The sequence below is a fragment of the Glandiceps talaboti genome, chromosome 4 (genome assembly GCF_964340395.1).
Source record: "Glandiceps talaboti chromosome 4, keGlaTala1.1, whole genome shotgun sequence".
Lineage (NCBI taxonomy): Eukaryota > Metazoa > Hemichordata > Enteropneusta > Spengelidae > Glandiceps > Glandiceps talaboti.
The window spans coordinates 21,842,862-21,862,606 of record NC_135552.1 but is presented as its reverse complement, the minus strand read 5'-3'; the positions used below and the strand labels follow the sequence as shown (position 1 = coordinate 21,862,606).

Below are 19,745 nucleotides of genomic sequence, written 5' to 3'. Positions count from 1 at the left end.
TTTCAGTAAATGACATGTTCTGCTTTGTTGACTTCATAGCCAAACAATTACATGTAAACACAACATTGTAAAAATTATATACTATTAATATCTGAGACTTTCCTAAGTTGATAGTTTAAACCAAAATTTTGTTGATATGATATGTTGAACATTTTTCAGTAAATGCATTTAGTTGTCTGCTTTGCTGACATTACCTTCTGAATTGAACAACCGAAACACCTCACTAACATTTCTGTTAAGACAATCTTTAGGCTTTCCTAAGGGATGTTTGCACTATGTCACACAAGCTCAGTAAATATTTTGTTAAGTGGCGGGAGGAGGTCTGGCATCAATGCGATTGCTGAACTTCATGTTCGCCCTTCTAACCAAATTTAGAAAACTTTCACACTTCAGTGATAACAGGGTCTGTATGTACTATTGAAATGTTGATAAGTTGATTAGAGTTTACTGTTCATGTGATATACAGTACTGGGTTTCTGTTTATATTGTGGTGTATTTCCAATGTTTTTACATTGCATCGATCATAGTAGTGTGACTGCTACAATTTTCATCTTGATTTACATCATATTATGAATGAGTCGGTGTCACACTTGTGAATATTCGTTTAGGGGGTGAGAGGGTTTTGGTCTATTTATTGAGCTTGTGTGGTCGTCCTCCCTAAGTTTCAATTTGGTCTATACCACATTTTGTTAGGTACGGAATATTTTCAGTATTGTATGTTCTGCCTAATAGCCCTAGGAACTTAACCAGCAATTACTAGCACCTCACTGTAAAATTTATAATAATACCTGTATTAAATCTAGTCTTGAAAATCTCTCCATATCATATTTTAAGCTAGCAGCAGTATTTCCTTCTAAAATATCTTACATGCTGTTTAATTATTAACAGAGACAACAAGAATTCTTTTCTGTAAAAGAAGTAAAACTTTGATGTACTGAGAAGTAAGAGTCATGAATAATGACAAATTTCATGTATATTCAAGACTGTGGTCAAATAGACATTTAGAGAATTCAGTTCTGTCTTTCTTTAGACCCCATTCACCCACCCAACTTTCATGTGTTGTTTTTACTATTAAAATTGGGTATTGTTGTGAATAATATAACGGCTTGTTTTTATGTCAATGTGTATTCTACTCCCTGGGATCTCACTACACTACTACTGTTCTGTAATGTGATGTTACTAAATGTCAAATTTTTCATACAACTCGTTTGAATGTATTTTTTAGTTTTTCATCATGTCATAAACTCAATTTCAACATTTTTGGCATAAGTTTTCAAATTCAAATCCTAGGTAAACTAAAAGAGTAAAATATTTCTGGCAAAATGTACCGGGTAACTAAGTGCCAACAGAGTACAGATGACGCACGGCAACAAAAAGTACAAAATATACCCCTTCTCATCCATACTGGTAGTACCTTTTTTGAACTTACACCAGCTGTGATGACTCACCAGTCATGGTACTTCAACATCCTCTGAGTGAGTGAACATGAACTTGGCGTCAAAGTAAGGCATTGCACCTGCATGTGTTAATTCTGTAACCTTCGTTCAAAACCGAGATCCAGTTCAAGTACCATATCTGAATCAACCCATGTTTATACCATCCTAAACATCTCCAAACAAGTTCAAAATCAATATCCAGTCCCTGCAGTTCTGTGACTCATTTACATTGTAAACTTCACGACCTTATCACTTGAGGCCCTGCTATATGTATATAGCAATCCCTGGACTCCTTAAACTTGACCTTCGTGTCACTCTAAATGGTGAGTCAGCTGACAGCCACAGTCTGTCACTTAGTGTCGTAATATATATGCTGTCAAGATGTACAGATCATCTCTGAGTCATCACTGTTATAATAAACTGCATCATGTTGAATAGTTGCGTGGATAATTGATTTTGAAGGACTGCCTGACTGGAAGCAGTCAGCTGTACCACCTGCTGTACTTTATCCTTTTGTGCAGGTAGACTACACATCAAGTCTTTTCCTGCCAAAACATTTTCAGCAAACATTTCAAAACTCATTTACAACACTTCAAGTTTTTTTTCATCAAAAATATGTGATTTTAATTAATTACATGTCAAATTATGAAAAATAATTGTGGACCACTAATTTTATGGCAATTCTTTCATAGTTTAAAAAGTGTAAAAAAAAAAAAAAAAAGAAGAAAAAAATTGAAAAAGATGAAAAAACTATAACTGTTACAGTAATTAGGAAAGTTGAACAAGCAAACAAACCAATGACTGGTCAATATAGGTGTCACATGACAAACATGGTGGTTGTGAAACTTGATTGTAATTGGACCTTTGTAATGCATTCTAATTTGTCTGTGCTGTATTTTAGATGATAATGTGTGATTTGTATTCAACAATGACTTTGTGCACATAAAGAAACCCTTGGTGGTTACACCTTTTATTATATGCTTTAAATAAGTCAAAATAGTTTTGATTTGAATGTTCATGTAGTTTATCAGACCAGTTTCTCTCTGTATTGTGTATTACTTTACCTGTAGTGAAACCTGGCTGATGTTACTTCATGTTCACTCTTACCACTCAACTGCCGCTGTGTACATATATTAGTTTAGAGTGTTCTGTTTTGGTAAAGACAGCTGAAACTTGAAGTTAATGGACATAACTCTGACCTGCCTATCAATTTTCTGTCTCTAATGACCGTTGAGGAGTGAACAGAAAGCAACAAATCATCTACAATTTCCTCACTTTAGAACTATGACACATTATTTGATAATTGAATGCAGACAATATTAAAGTGCATTTGAGAATTAGACACTTCTTTGTCATTAAATGTCGGTTACTGCTCTGCTAGCTGCAACTGGGAAACTTTTGAAAGTCTTTTGTTAGATATAATGGCTTACTCATAATATCGTATAAATCAGTACAATAAATGAATCACATGACAGTGTTTTTGTGTAATTACACATACACTGTATATGGTATCCTGACAAATTGAGTTTTGAGACCATGCCCTAAAATACCCCATCTTTTTCAACCTGTTACAGTACTACTTACGGATAAAATAGACAGTGTAATTATTGGTGTGTTCACAATTTTTAGTGATTCAGAATTTTCTGTTGGTTGTCTGATAAAAAAAATATAAAAGTCCAGTCACAGCTAGTGCAGCTTGAATGTGTATTTCTGTCTGTTTTTGCATACTTGTACAAAATGTAGTTGCTTGTGTCATAAAAACTCACATTTGAAAAAAAAAAAAAAAAGACTCTTTAAGTTTTCATTGCCAAAGTGTTGTAACAAAAATTTTAGTGTCAAATGACTATTTCTTATATTCATAAAAAATCCTGAATGCGTAAAGGGGATTTGGTAATTGTTGACTAAAATGATAAAATTTTAGTCACAAGTCAACAAATGTTATAGAGCTATGAAATTTGAAATTAAAAAAGAGAGAAAACAGCTGGCGAATTCGCTTCAGAGATTGATAATGGTGGGAAATATGGGATAATCTTATGGTTTTGAGAAGAAAATTAATTCCTTTTAAAAGGATATTTCAATATGTCTCCAATTATAGAATTGTTGGGTAACCGACTGAAGGGTTTATGAACTCTTTCTTTGTGTTGTGCGGCTCAACACTTGCATGATACCGTCAGTGTGTCAGTTTGCAAACAACACCTTCATGCTCATTACAATCTTTTTGAATTTTTATTGCAGCTTGTTCTCAGTGAAAGAGGGTGGCTGAACCGATTGAAGACAACAATTTTACACCAGGGAGAAGGGCAAATCAGAACCATCAAATGGAGATCTCACTTTATTGCCTGGGCTAATGACTTGGTAAGGATGCAGTTGTCATGGCAACCATACATAGATGCGAGCAGGGTGATGAAAATTTTATGTGTAATTTTAGACCCAATGTTATGTATGAAAGAAACTACTGATAAAGCATGATAAAAGCCAAACGTGAACGTAAAGAAGACCATGTAAATTAGAGAGAGAGAGAGAGAGAGAGAGAGAGAGAGAGAGAGAGAGAGAGAGAGAGAGAGAGAGAAAGAGAGACAGTGAGAGAGAGAGAGAGAGAGAGAGAGAGAGAGAGAGAGAGAGAGAGAGAGAGAGAGAGAGAGAGAGAGAGAGAGAGAGAGAGAGAGAGAGAGAGAGAGAGAGAGAGAGAGAGAGAGAGAGAGAGAGAGAGAGAGAGAGAGAGAGAGAGAGAGAGAGAGAGTGAGAGAGGAAATTTCTCAGGAAACAACTCAAGGCAATTTCAATGTGCATGTTTTCAGAAACCCTGTTATTCAAATGAATCCCTATAGGTTTTGTATAATGTTTGTATCTGTTTGGCCAGGTTACAGCTTTTTCATGTTTTAATTCTCTCTCATTATCTATTGTAAATTCTGTAGGGACTGTAAACATATCCAATCTGTGTTGTATCTGTTTTCTTATAAGTCACAATGTCATCATCGTGCTTTTTTTTTTCAAACAGCTTTTTTTTTCTCAGAAATCAGAAAGTGCACTTGAATACTTACTGCAAATTTTTCATGAATTTTAATTAAGCGAATTTACTAGCCCTATTAATAATAAGCCATAACGAAAACAATGAAATATAATCTGAAACACAAAGTGTATCTAAAGTTTTGTGTTTTCAATGACAATTATAATTAAGGTAATAATGTTTAGAAAAATTGAAAATTAAGTTTTAAAGTAGTCAAGAATTAGGAGTAGAGAAATCAAAACAAACGAGTGTTTGAACAAGAGCATTGTAGAAAACTCAAGAAAATGAAAGCAAATGTTGTCAGCTGGAAACATAATATTTGTGTAGAATGGCCAGCATGGCAACATGTTTCCAGTCGGGTGGCACTGTAACATTATCGCCTGGAGGGTTTTGTGAGCTCAGATAAGAGGAGATATGGGGTAGATTCCAATTTACCATCCGCCCATATGAAGCATTTCAGCCGTGTGTAACTTGGTTGATGGAAAAACTAAAATACCAATCAGTTGAAAAGAAAAAAAGTCAGGGAGCGTGAATCAATTTTTAAAAAAAAAACAATAGCTGAATCTAAAACACGGAAAGGAAATTACAACGATGACATTTCGAAAAGAAAGGAAATTAAAGTTATGACATTTAGGTTTTGAATTTAAAAAAAAAAAATCTTTTCGTAGATTTTGATATGAAATGTATTGGTAACCGTTGGAATATTCTATGTTGATGCTATCTGTAGGAACGGCCTGAATTGTATAATTTAAGACATACAATATACGTTGCTTCATTAGTATGTGCGACCGTGCATTCACTTTGACGGTGTTGTAATTTGATTTGTTGAGAATAGAAAGGATCGTGATTACAATTGAGTTGTCCTGTATTGCCAGACAGTTTAGTCAAGCCCTAGGGGATCACTTCAAATCTTTACCAATATTCGGAATTTAACGATAATGTTTTCAATTTCTTAGAAAGCTAAATGAAGTGTTACTATAGAGGGAATAAGAATTTTAAATGACGAAAAGAGAAACTTTAAAGAATGTGAGACATTGATAGACAGTTGCAAAATTGCTTTTTAAGGTCAAATTGGTCCATCTGAATTATAATGTACATTATATATGTACTGACATACACATATACATACATACATACATGCATACATACATACATACATACATACATGCATACATACACACACACATACATACATACATACATACATACATACATCCATACATCCATCCATACATGCATACATTCATACATCCATACATCCATCCATACATGCATACATTCATACATTCATACATACATACATACATACATACATACATACATACATACATACATACATACATACATACATACATACATACATACATATACATATGGACAGACAGACAGACAGACAGACAGACATTTTGTTATAATGGTAGTCCAAGGAGTGATATGTAAATAAACTGTGTAGTATACACTCAAGTAATCATGAGTAAACACATTGTGTATTACCTTTTATGCATGGTGATGTTTGATAGATGAGGAAGTGACAGTCACACGTACACACTAGACTCACAGTAGTGGTTGTTTGTGTTTACCTGGTTTGTTTACAAATCAATAAATGTATATACAATCACTTCTAAATGCAGTTATGGTAACAAACAGTTTACACATTTTTTATAGGTTTTTTTTGCAATTCAATGAGTTACAAAATACAGACTTCATTTTTTCACATTATTTTTTTCAAGTAGAAAAAGTAAATTTCTTTAATTGGTTAATTATTAATGCTAAAATAAACACCCATTCCCATCTGTATTATTATTACCACTTTAAACATCCAGTTTGTAATACATTTTTTGCAATATGACAGGGAGTCAAAATCTATGATGTCAGCTCAAAGAGAAGAATCACATATATTGCTAGAGACCACGATACGTCGTTAAGACCTGAAATTTATCGCTGCCATTTATGCTGGAAAGATGATGTAACATTGCTGATAGGATGGGCAGATAGGATCAAGGTAGGTCCTTTAAAATATGGTTGACATTTGTTGAACTATGAAGCCCCACCCTGGAGTGACTATTTGCCATGAGACTGATGCAGTGCTGTATTGTAGATGAAGGTGGTGCATTGAGTACTTGTTAAAGTGATGGTTGGTGTTATCTATTCATAAACCATGACTTATTAATCCTGTTTTGCTCAACTTGTTTGCATACAAAGAAATACACCCACTCCCTCCTCCTCCTCCCCCCAGTAGAGCAAGGATTGAGAATACAAAGTTGATGGGTGCGTGGGTGGGCAGATGAATGGATGGATTGATTGATGGATGAATGACTCGGAATGGGTGCATGGAGATTTGAAAATTATAAAAAATGTAACAATGAAACAACAAAGGTAGGGAAAACATCTCAAATGCTGATAAATACTTTGGAGACTTTTGAGATGTATTTCAGACCATCACTATATATATACATGAAAGTATACACGTAAGAGTGGTCAGTCATTTATTTTACAAATTCTCCCATTGATTCTTCCTCTTGTTAGATTTGCAAAGTAAAAGAGAGAGCTCAGCATGATGTGAGGGATCTACCCAGTCGCTATGTAGAGATAGGTAGGTATTTGCTTTATAATACCAGTTATATATATATGATCACATATGTACCAGTCGATTACTTGCACAGTGGTCAACACGCATGCTAGTGGAATTTGCTCTACAATGCAATATTGGAAACCTTATTTGCATACCTGTATGCAAATGATATGCAAATATGTTCTCTGTGGCTGTACTTTCAAAAGTATACAAAAGCAAATGGTAGAAAGCACAGTACAGTAGGCACAAGGCGGGTGGAACTACGGTTCAGGGTGTATGATATGATGAGTAAGTCATTGTATCTGACAAAACAGTTGCAAAAAATGACCCAGTTGCAGTTAATGTATTTAAAGATAACTGATATATGGTTACGCTGAGTGTCCCTGTATTATGCCCTGTGTCTAATATGAAATAAACACCATTGTAAGATGTTGATAAGGACTTTATTGCCGTGAGATGAAAACTCAACTGAGGAGAATGACAATTTTCTTTAGACTTGGCTGATAAGTTGGAAATCTGATTTCTTAATAGACTCGGTCTAATGGTTTTTTATAGACTGGGAGGCATTTATCTGTGAATTGATAGGAATTGGTCAACTTATGTAGAGTTGTTTAACTGACACTGAAAGCAGATAATTTCATTATTGATAGATCGTGGTCACTTCGTTTCTCATTAATGGTATTCATTACTTAGAACAAAGAAGCGATGAGATAATTTATTGCCATAATTTATTGTTATTCTAAGCATGACTTATGTACTAAGAGACTGTTCAAAGCCACTCTAGCTGAAAATGATGCTGTTTTCTGGGTAATGTTCATTCTTAGTTATAAGTTACATGACATGGTGTTGTACTCGATGAAACATGATGTTCATTTGATAATTAAACTTTCGGAGCAACCCACAGATTTTCAGTTGAAGTTTTGTATGTGCTATTTACAAATGAGTTTGTAGTCAGTTCACCGCTAACTAATAGACAGGTCATTCAGCAGCTAATACAAACAAATTATGATACAGGGTATAGAAATATATGAATGTTTGACCAGCTTGTTCCTCTGTTACTTAGGGCTCACATACCCCCAAAAAAGCAATATACATGTAATGCTTTTGAAAGAAACTCTTTATATCATCACAACTCTTCAAAAATGTAAGAAAGTTGGGTCTTTCTTTAAAATGGTCTTCCTTGATTGAACTTTTGCAAACTTAATACTGTTTGTCCATTCACAGATTTTTTGTTCATATTAACATTTATTTGTCAGATGTTGTGTGATTTGTTTTTTTGTCGGCTTAGCTTTGATAGTGAGCATCCGTTTCCAGTAGAGGAGTTAATATGAATGTATTCTAATGAGAAGAAATTACTGATAGAAATATCCAAAACACTAATATTTTAGATATTATTCTTGTGCCTGCAAGTATAATCTACCTAATCTGGCAACACAAGCAGTTTAGATCTTATCCACAGGGTAAGCTTAGACCTGAGTAATCTTATAAATGACTCAGTGACTCAGTTCATGAATCTCAGAAATGTATACAAAATGTATTGATGAAAGTTTGAGAGTTCACATTTTGTTTTGAATAACTATTTTGTGGATCTGATGATGTGGCCATATTTTTTGTGATTCTGTTTATGCTCCTGATGTTATTTTCAACAGGCAAAAAAAAATGTCAAAAACTAGTGTAAAGTTACAGTTACTCGGACTTTGTGAGTTCAGAATAGTTTAGTTTGATGTCTTTCTGATTTTGAACGGTATAGACTGTGCGGTGACTTGTGTCATGGTGGCCATGCCCTGCAGCTATCATCGTGAAGAGGCAGGCCAGTGAGGGTGCTCCTGCTAGCCCTCCAACACAGCATATCTTATAGACTACAGCAAAGGACATATCAAGGACTTCAATTCCAGAGTCCACACTTTATATGACTCTGTGTAATATTCTTTTTACATTAAAACTACCTTTCTTTGGCATTTTTCACCAGTTTCCATGTTTTCCACCGACTTCTATGTGTGTGGTATCGCCCCTCTTGGAGAAAATCTTGTGATTATGTCGTATGTAACAGAAGGACCCAAACATGAGGTAAGTGTGATGTACTGTATAGAAGGTATATATAACACAAGTTACCGGTACTGTTAAAAATAGAATTTGAACATCTTGGTAAATGTACAAAAAAGTGAGATTATTAATTATAATGTTGATAATAGTATTTGTCATTGAGAATGGAACTGTGAGAAATAAATAGTAAACATACACATAAACAAACAAATTATAGATATAGATGTTTGTTCTACCATTCATACAATTTATTGAGTGTTGTTCAAATGCTTGACAAAGTTTGGTGGTAATTTGGAAAATAAATGTGCAAGTTGGTGTTTAATCAGAGTGGTGAAGTAATGACACTCAGCATAATGAAAACTGTACTCTTATTACCTGCATTGAAGGTGTCATGAATTATTCATGAGCTGTTGATCTATTATGAAAGTATTGTATGAATTATTCATGAGTTGAACTGGGTAAACCAATCAAGCCCTGTGTCACTATGGGTAAGTTTATGGTATAAGTGAACTTAAAGGTTCTGTAAGTGTTATAAGCTTGGCATGCAGAGTGTCTGTCTCTCAGTACTGTGTGTGTGTGTCTGTCTGTATGTATGTATGTATGTATGTATGTATGTATGTATGTACAGTGTATGTATGTATGTATGTATGTATGTATGTATGTATGTATGTATGTGTGTGTGTGTGTGTGTGTGTATGTATGTATGTATGTATGTATGTATGTACATTGTATGTGTGTGTGTATGTATGTATGTATGTATGTATGTGTATGTGTGTGTGTGTGTGTGTGTGTGAGGAGGAGGGATCTCATCTGTCTGTCAGGCACTGGGGAGGAGATGTCATCTGTCTATCAGATACTGTGTGTGTGGAAGTGGAATTGAGGATGTGCATGTGTGTTAATGTCTGCATCTGTGTGTGTGTGTCTGTGCATGCATGTGTTCATGTGTATGTGTTTATGTGAATGCAAATACACACTGTCATGAACCTTTAAAAGTCCCAATAAATTATAAATTATTAACTCTAATGGCGTCTTGAGATACGAATATGGAATTGAGTTACCAAGTGAGGAATTAAATGCTCAAATTTTTGTAATCATTATATTTATAATGGCTTCCTCGCAATTTTGTTTTTTAATGAAATAAAATTTATTTTGAGATTAATGAGACTAAGACCTAATGTGAAATATTGAAGCAAAAAGTTTAAATTTTGTAAATTGGATGTTCCATTACAGTCTAATGATATTTTCTTTGAAGAAAACATTACCAGGAATGTTTTCTATCTTTTAATAATTTAGTGTACACCTCATGGATGAAATTTACTGAAGTCAAAGTTCTGAAAATCTCTCCAAACTTTCTATATGAAAGCTTACTTCTTGTCCTTTTGAAATTATAAAAGAAATTTGGTGTCCACCATCTTGTTTTCAAGGAAATCAACAATATTAGTTTTCCTATATAGAGTTTAACACAGTATTTCACTGCCATATTGGATTCTAAAATGGTTTATACCTTGATAACATTTTGATTTCTATTTCAAAAGTTTGTATGCAGACCCCAATTTTTTACTCTTGATTTTAGCTGCAAACGGAGTGGATAAACAGTAAAAATGTAAACAAATTATTTCCAAAGTGCATTTCACATTAAAAGAAAATTTGAATATTTTTGACTTGCCATATATAAATCGTTACAGCATTACATCTATGAGGTAGGTTATGCTAGTATACTGTAATATGTACTCTGTGATGTGATGAGTTCTGACTTTATATACCAGTATAAAAATCTCATTTCAGCTCTGATATAATTCAGTAATTCCGCTGTACCAAATTTTCACGTGTCAGTGGAGCATGTAAAGAAGCAAGTTGTGTAGTGGTCTCTTGAGAGACTCAATATGAATCAAATCATCACAGGTTTTGATAGAATTGTTCAGTAGAACTAATGTACCGGAAACGTGGTGTAGCTTATTGTAGAAATATAAATGTCTCACATCGCAATACAAGTATTTCAGTCTATATATGCCATATGACCAAGATAAAGGTGTGAGCATCTCCCAATCCATCTGCTTATGTCTCTGGAGATGTGAAATGTGAAATACAGTGGCCCTCTATCAGTGATATCAAAAAGGAATTTTAAAGAATTCAATGTATACAAGTTAGGATTGTCAATTTTCCCTGAAAACCAGATGGTGAAACCCCAATTTCTTATATAATACTTCAAACAGACCACGAACAAGCCTTCATGTGGCAAAGTTTGGAGGGATTTTAAGAATTTTTGTTTTCTGTCGAATTGATCCCTGCTGTGCATTCTACTTTAACAAGAAATGGAAAGTGTAATTCTTGTAACATGAAGGTGATACATGTATTTAAAACAGGGAAATGGTAAAATCACAATCAAAGTAATTGGTGCTTGGAGTCTGAGTTTGTAGTAATTATAAGTATTTAGTCCTTCTGTGTACATATTGGCCACTTTCTTGCCCCCCCCCCCCCCCCTCACCCCACAATCAAAAAAGGAAAAGAATGAAGAAAATCCTGTAAAGCTACAGTATGAGAGCAAGTGTGGTGAGCTGTAACTATGGCATTTGTCATTCTAATGAGGATCGTCAACCAAGACAGATCAAAATCTCAATGCTGAAAAAACTTTGAACTGCTTGTGTCTTATAACCTAGTACCTGTATAACTCAACTAGGGTATGGTTGTCTGCCCCTTCTACAATAATTTTTTTTTTTGATTCCGAAATCCATTCATTGAGGTAAAGATTATGCCTTCAAAATTTGAATAGAAGAACACTTTCTTCGTGATATCTGTTCAGTTTGACTTAATCTAGTACCCTGCTGTGCTATCAGATTGACTTGCATTCTCAAGTAATCGTACAATCACATCGGAGAGACTATTGTGAAATTGATAAAAAATATATTATATATACACAGCATGTGCATGTGTAAAAGAGATAAGATCGGATTCACACTATATGGACAGTTTGAGATTTTCACACTGACTGGATACGAAGTAATCAAACTGTTATTTGACGAGCCTCGTATGAAATCGACATCGACATTTAACAATGAGTGAGAGATTTGTTTGAACGGTAGGATGGAGACACAGTCTATGAATATATTCAGTTTGAATTGTAGAACCATTCAGTGGAAAGATGCTCTGAGATATATTATCCATTGTGAAAGATGAGTCATTGCACAACTGCAAAGATATGTCTGTCCCATCACTACTGAAATGATTGCTAGATAAATACCATTGGCAAAGTGATTTTGTGGACGTTGTTTGAATTGATGATTGTATGTTACATCAGAAAGAGTTTAAATGTCCAGTTTTTTTCCTACAATGCCTGTTTGTGTATACATGTGTCATAAATAATGAAAACTTTGATAATAGTATACTGATGCTTTCTTTAATGATAAGGCATATTTTGTTGCTCTAGACATATTTGTAGATTGGATATATTTACAAGGAAATGTAGGGCAATTTATAACACAAACTTATAACTTAATGTAAGCAATCTTTGGTGCAAATTACAACACAAACTTATAACTTAATGTAGGCTATCTTTTGGTGCAAATTACAACACAGATTTTAATTTAAAGTAAGCTATCTTTTGGTGCAAACTGATATCACTTTGGACAAGGAGTGAAGGAAGCTATCTACATCCAGGCACTTAAACTATCTTTAAACAGAGAAGAAGGGCGTTAGAACTCCCAGGCACCATAATGATCCCTTATTAGGCTCACGTGTCTACAAGGTCACATGTACTGAATAGTGGGTCAATCTGTTAACAAAGTCTGAAGTGTGCAGTCGAAAATTTCCAGTACAATTTTCAAAGTTGTGTTTAGGACAAAAGTTAAATTCAATACTATGGTTTAGTAACACAGATGAATTTCCATTTGAACAAACTTATATCGTAATGTACACTATCTTTTAAAATATTATCAGTCAAGTTTGAATGATCAAATTTAAGTACTAATACTCAATAACATCTTTGAAATAAACAAAGAAAGAAAGTAGTTATTTAAATGACAATGTGGCGTATCATATAGAATGGGGGGGGGGGGTTATTCAGAAACTTAGATAGATATAATTATTATCAACACAGCTATAGGACAATTTTTATTAGGACAAGAAAGCTAGCCAGAACCTCACAGACGACATCATTAAACTCCTTGTCATAAATGCTTAGATACACAGTGATTGTTTATATACGACACTGGTAATCCAGCCTTCGGTTTACTAAGATATGGGTGCACACTAGATCTATTGTTCTTCAATGTGGTAGATAACACAAGTGGGTGATAGCGGTTCCTCTGTTGTGGGATTCTAATCACCCTCTGACCAAAATTTGCAGTCCCAAAACAGCACTGCAATATCATGTAACTCTAAGTAAACTAGTTTTCAGAGACGCCTCCGTACTGGGACTACAATTAATACCAATAAATATATATTCAATAGCTTATCACTTGTTGTATCAATATGTTGTGACAATAGTTTTAGTTTGTGTAAACCAAAGGCTCAACTACCAGCCTGAGAGTAACGTTAATCTTCTGCTGTTATCATATTTATACATGTATTTTGACTCCCATGTGACAATGTGTGTCTATGGCAGGGGCCTCCACTGAACAATGAATGAAGACAAAGTTTCAACTTGTTCATGAACAGAGCATTTCTGTCATGACAGTAGCTAGTCAAGTAGGGGAAGGGTTTTAGAGGAGAAGCTGGGAAAGGGCTTGTTACCAGGAATCCAATAAAAAGAAGATAAAGGGGAGGAAAAGGAGAGGCAGAGACACAGGAAGATGATTTTTTTAAAAAGTTTAATTGACCAACCGCTCATAGTTGCCATGGAAACATAAGGAGAAACAGAAGAAAAGAAATAAGGTTGTTGAACCTGACCATGATCTGTGTCAGATTACATAGCTTCAATTGTATTTGTTTCCTTCCCGCAGGATGAAGTCAAAGGAGAAAGAAGACCACAACTACGAATCATTGAACCCAAGATGGATGATTATGAGGAGATTTCTAGCGATGCTCTGTCAATACGTGGCTTCCAGGAATACCGACCAAATGATTATCACTTAGAACATATTGAAAAAGAAAACCTATTTTACATAGTCAGTCCTAAAGATATTGTGGTTGCAAAACCAAGGGATCTTGATGACCATGTGTCTTGGTTTATGGACCAGGGAAAGTTTCAGGTGATAACAACTTTTGCCTATTTTCTTAGACTGGCACTAGTCCCTCAGGAGGTTTTTATAATCTCATATTCTTCAAGTGGTTTGAGTTTGTAATTTTAATTTTAGTTTTGTAAAGAAAAATATCCTAACTTTTTTTTCCAGTTAATGTCTCCCAAGTACTCTACACATTCCCCTACTGTTTTGCAATTACTCTCTCAGATCATTATTTGAAGTTCACATAAAAAGAACACAGTTGTGTGCCATGGGGTTTTTAAAAGAATGAAAAATGCCCCGAGACTTGAGCATTTAAGTCTACCATTTACTGTCATTTCATGATGTACAGTTCATAAGGCCAGATTCATTCAAGCCCCATTACCTGATATGACGGGTGCTAATATGTTCCTGGGGGTCAAAGGTTACACATACTTAAAGACTCAGTTCAAATTGTGATTAAAATTTTAGAATGAAAAATATAGTTGTTGGGTAGAGCTATAGAAAAAGATAGTCTTCAACAAAAGAATAATCCCATGTAATCCTTATGCCACCACTGAGATGATAACACTAATGTGAGAACCTGGGAATGAAACTTTAAGAAATTGTAACAGTGTGACAGGAAAACACACATTCATAGTTTCGTAGCTCAGCTATAATTTTCTGTTTTCCTCGCAAGATAATTCAGGCAGTATACATAGTTGGCTTTATTTCTGACATTGGAAACTTATGTAGAACAACATGTAATATTTGTATGTTTGAAGATTGTTAAATACTATCTCCTGTTGACAATTGTACAAACTTACATCATGTATATCTCCCTTATTACAGGAAGCTTTAGTAGTCGCAGAAGCAAACAGTCGACTGTTAAAGAGACATGACTTGTTAGAGATAGGAAAAGCCTATCTGACATATTTGTTGGATGAAGGAAAGTATGAAGATGCTGCCAGGTATGTTTTTGAAACTAAAATTTTCAAACATTTTAGAAAAATGGCATGATCATAGTATTATTATTTATGATAAAATCTATAAGTAATATAGACATCAAATGTCAGGTTAGTTTCTCATTAGTCATTGGCTGAGATTTGTCCTAAAACATGATCTGAGCTGGTCTTTTGGATGATGATTGTTTTACTTGTTTTTGTTAGTCCTCTAGGCACTGATACATTTATTGATCAGAAGTCATTTATTAAGAGAGTGTCCACCATTTCTTTGCAAGGACATTCATAAGATTCCCTTCAGAGACTGTTTCTTTTTGGTGTTGACCCACCCCATCCCACAAAATAATGTATAAAATGAAACAACAACAACCCCCAACCCCCCCCCCGCCACACACACAGTCACACACACACACACACACACACACACACACACACACACACACACACACACACACACACACACACAGTATTGTACTGTACCATTCCATCAGTCAAGAAAAGAACAAATATATTGATGTTTCAGTTACCTCTGCTAGTGTCTAAAAAATCCTAATCCGTGGCTATGTCTTTGACATGTACCGTGTTCCATGCAACAAAACAACAGACATTCAAAACTAGATTTTGCTAATGTTTCCAAATTCACCATTTTCAAGGTAAATAATCTAACTCATCAGCGTCCGGTCTGATTATTTACAGGCAATGTGTGAAGGTTTTAGGCAAGAACAGGGAATTGTGGGAGAATGAAGTTTTCAAGTTTGCCAAGATTCAACAGCTGAAGGCAATTGCACCATATGTACCACGGGGCGATATGAGACTTAACAAAGCCATCTATGAAATGATATTAAATGATTATTTGCAGACTGATATTGAGGTATGTCATATCTTGAAATATTCTCCCTCCCTCTGTCTGTCTGTCTGTCTGTCTGTCTGTCTGTCTGTCTGTCTGTCTCTCTCTCTCTCTCTCCCCCTCCCTCCCTCCCCCACCCCTCCTCTCTCTCTCTCTCTCTCTCTCTCTCTCTCTCTCTCTCTCTCTCTCTCTCTCTCTCTCTCTCTCTCTCTCTCTCTCTCTCTCTCTCTCTCTCTCTCTCTCTCTCTCTCTCTCTCTCTTTCTCTCTCTCTCTCTATTTATTTATCTATCTATCTCTCAACATCTCTCTCACTCTCTGTAACAGTATTGTACTGTGTAAATTTATCACAATCAAGTATAGCAAAATACCACAGCGCTGCTTAGGAATCTTTAGTGTGTGTGCACATGTGTGTGAGGATGGGCAGTGGATAACATACATGAAATTACATACACCATATGTAATTCTTGCAAAAAGAAAATGGTGCTAATGCCTCTTCCTCAATACCAAAGGTTACTGTCAGTGGTTTATCTACTTGAAGTATATGGTAATCCATAATGAATAACCATAGAGTTTTTTTCATTCCATTGTAAGTCCATATACACAAACCCTTGGAGACACTGGCAAGAGTTTCATGTACATGTTTGCAGTACTTGTATAAAATTATGTTTCCTAGTAATCGACAATATAGTGCCCAACACAGTATTTCACTGTATATGTTGTCCCATATTGTCTTCCTTATACAGCTATCTACCATGTGTATAGATGATTGTGTTTATTCAAATATGAGAGACATGTCTCCTAGAATCAAGATTAATGTAGGCATGCAGTGGGACTTTAACCAATACATATTTTGTCATAGTTAATAATTCAGTCCCACAAACTATATATTATACTGTGTGATTGCAACTAAATGTTATACATTATTCATGGTTCTCCATGTTTTTGCTTCTCTAGGGTTTCCATCAACTGATCAAGGAATGGCCCCATCATCTGTATGACTTGATGACGATAGTTAATGCTGTACAGGAAAGGTTGAGCAGAGAGCCAGAACATAAGCTACTATTACGAACACTAGGGGAATTGTACACCTATGATAAGAGATTTGACAAAGCATTAGCCATCTATCTCAAGTAAGACATTACTCAAAATATTTTTCAATCAATTTGAATTCCATTTGTGTCTCTAGGCATTCCCATTAGTCGAAGTAGTACTTTCTTTTTGTCTCCCCCAGAACAACATGTAATAAATATATTTTCTTCCTCGTCTTCTAAATCTTCAACTCAAACAACAAACTGTTATGTTTTTCTGAACTTACAAAATGAAGCTCCCCAAGTGTCTGAGTATTATCCACACTGTCTGAATGAAGCTCCCCAACTGTCCAGGTTTTATCCACACCATGAACTGAACTAGAAGCCCTTCAACTGTCTGAATATTATCCACACTATCAAAATGAAGTTGTGAAAAACACTGAATAAGAAAGGACAAAAGGTCACAGCTGTGACATTTTCTGTGACTCTTGATTTTACATTCAGGTATTTTTATCAATGTTTCAGGAAATCCAAATGTCAAATATGCAAATAATTAGCCAAAGTTGGGCAATATACAAATGTCTTCCAGGTATACAGCATATTAATGTTTTTCATATGATGAACACAAACAGATATAACCTTTTCGTACATGTGTACTCCAAATGAGTTTATTGTTGCCATGGTTTTGATATTTCTATTTTTTTGTTTATCAGACTTGGTCACAAGGATGTGTTTCAGCTGATACACAAACATAATTTGTTTGACTCCATACAAGACAAGATAGTTTTACTGATGGAATTTGATACCGAGCAAGCTACAAGGATGTTATTAGACAACATGGAAAAAGTACCAGTAAGTACACATCAACATAGATACTTTCATCACCCATCAAAATGTATATTTTGTTAATTTGATGAGGATGAGAATGGCATAATTCTCGGTAATTATTTTTGTTATGAAAGTGTGAATTGTATTAAGTGAATTTGTTTTTCATGGCTTGCAACCCTACAAACAGTCCTTTTGGTAAGAATTGGTAACCCGGGTAACATATCTAGGAAAACTATCATAGATTTCTATACCTTGTGATGGGAAGCCATGATAGAGTACTTGGACCTCGGTGGAATTTTAACCTACTTACCACCCTTTAGAAAACATTAGCAAACTTATAAAGTTATAATACTTAAGCAATAAACCACCCCCTGGGGATGGTATACCAAGAGGTTTTGACCAGTGAACGAAATATATGCACGAGCGATAGCGAGTGCATATATTGAGTTCACTGGTCAAAACCGAGTGGTATACCTTCCCCAGGGGGTAGTTTATCGCTATTATATTATACCAGTATATTGAAAATATCGGAAACAAGATAAGAAATAACGTTTTCTCGTTTCATATGCGCCTCTGTGTCTAATTTGCATAACAATAACGCTGCTTTTCAAGACAGCTGATCTTGGCCTCAATGTGAACGTCGTGCAGCGACTGGATTTATTTTATCTGCTCGTCGTTTCTAGGGATAATCTGTACATTGATCGGCTCATTAAAAGTGCACAGTGATGAATAAACAACATGTTTGACTCAAGGTATAAACTTGAAGTGGTTTATTGAATACAGCGTGCTTCGATCGTTCCCGGCTGAATTCGCGACTCGGTGAAATGATGATAGACAGGTTGATATTTACAATGTATTTATATTACTGGAAGTTACGTCAGTAGATTTTCGGGTTTGAGGATTTCCCTCTCGGATTGATGACTGATACTCTAGGACAGGATCCCAGACAAATTTCTATTTAGATTAATGGTAAGTCGGCCCGTGTAAGCTCTTTCACTTGCTTCATTTTTATGACAGGACAGGACAGCTCACCAATGTTTCCACTCCAGCCGCGCCGAGGCTGGTGCATGCCGAGCGCCTTGACCTTAGTACATGTAGTAGGCGATGATTTGAACAAATACGCGATGACTGGGTTGCTTTCGAAATTTCCTTCATAATTTCTCATAAAATATTGTCTCATTGAGAGAAAATCCTCCTCTGACAATTCGAAGAGTTCACTATCAGTATCACGGCGGACTACAACTCAACGCTCGTAGACGAACAAAATTTGGACGCGTGCCAGCAGTGCATTATCGTACCAGCAGTGCATTATCACTTGTTTTAGACGCGCTAGTTCGATGTCTAGACCAATCAGATCCCTCGATTTCCACCATCAATATACTGGTATAATATAATTAAGATTATACATTTATAGACCTTTGTTCACATGGGGCATTCTAATAAACTTACGCACATTGAAATCATTTGCAGTAAAATTTAGAAAATTTCACCTCAAATTACCCCTCATTGAGATTTGCAGATATTGTGCAAGACAGTCTCCAAATGATGCATATTTCTCTATATGCAGCTCAGATCATTATTATGCGTGTCAGTGAATGAATGGATGACAGAAATGTACTTATATTAGATAAGGACCATAATTTAAAAACAATTTCAATGTAGTTTCTGTTTATATTTTGTAGATAGACAAAGTAGTGCATCAACTAGGAAGAATACCAAAGTTACAGTATGTGGTAAGTCTTTGTTTGTTATCAGATCAGTGTGTACACCATTGCATAGTTAAACTATCATTCATAATACATTGATACCACTAGCACTGTATACTGAAGGCATATTACCCCCATTGAAGCAGCACGTACTGTTTATAGAGACCTGTAGTGGAGCAT

At 35.1% G+C, this 19,745-nt stretch overlaps 1 protein-coding gene across 1 annotated transcript in view; it reads left to right on the top strand.

Annotated features, from left to right (window-relative positions):
- The window catches only part of LOC144433753 (vacuolar protein sorting-associated protein 41 homolog), a 43,853-nt gene that overhangs the window by 19,206 nt on the left and 4,902 nt on the right, over positions 1 to 19,745 (top strand). The window contains exons 8-17 of the mRNA XM_078122115.1: positions 3,672 to 3,791; positions 6,296 to 6,445; positions 6,970 to 7,036; positions 8,985 to 9,082; positions 13,996 to 14,244; positions 15,046 to 15,164; positions 15,852 to 16,026; positions 16,958 to 17,133; positions 17,745 to 17,883; positions 19,542 to 19,592. Of these exons, the coding sequence (XP_077978241.1) occupies positions 3,672 to 3,791; positions 6,296 to 6,445; positions 6,970 to 7,036; positions 8,985 to 9,082; positions 13,996 to 14,244; positions 15,046 to 15,164; positions 15,852 to 16,026; positions 16,958 to 17,133; positions 17,745 to 17,883; positions 19,542 to 19,592 (1,344 nt within the window). The remainder of the gene's footprint in view (positions 1 to 3,671; positions 3,792 to 6,295; positions 6,446 to 6,969; positions 7,037 to 8,984; positions 9,083 to 13,995; positions 14,245 to 15,045; positions 15,165 to 15,851; positions 16,027 to 16,957; positions 17,134 to 17,744; positions 17,884 to 19,541; positions 19,593 to 19,745) is intronic.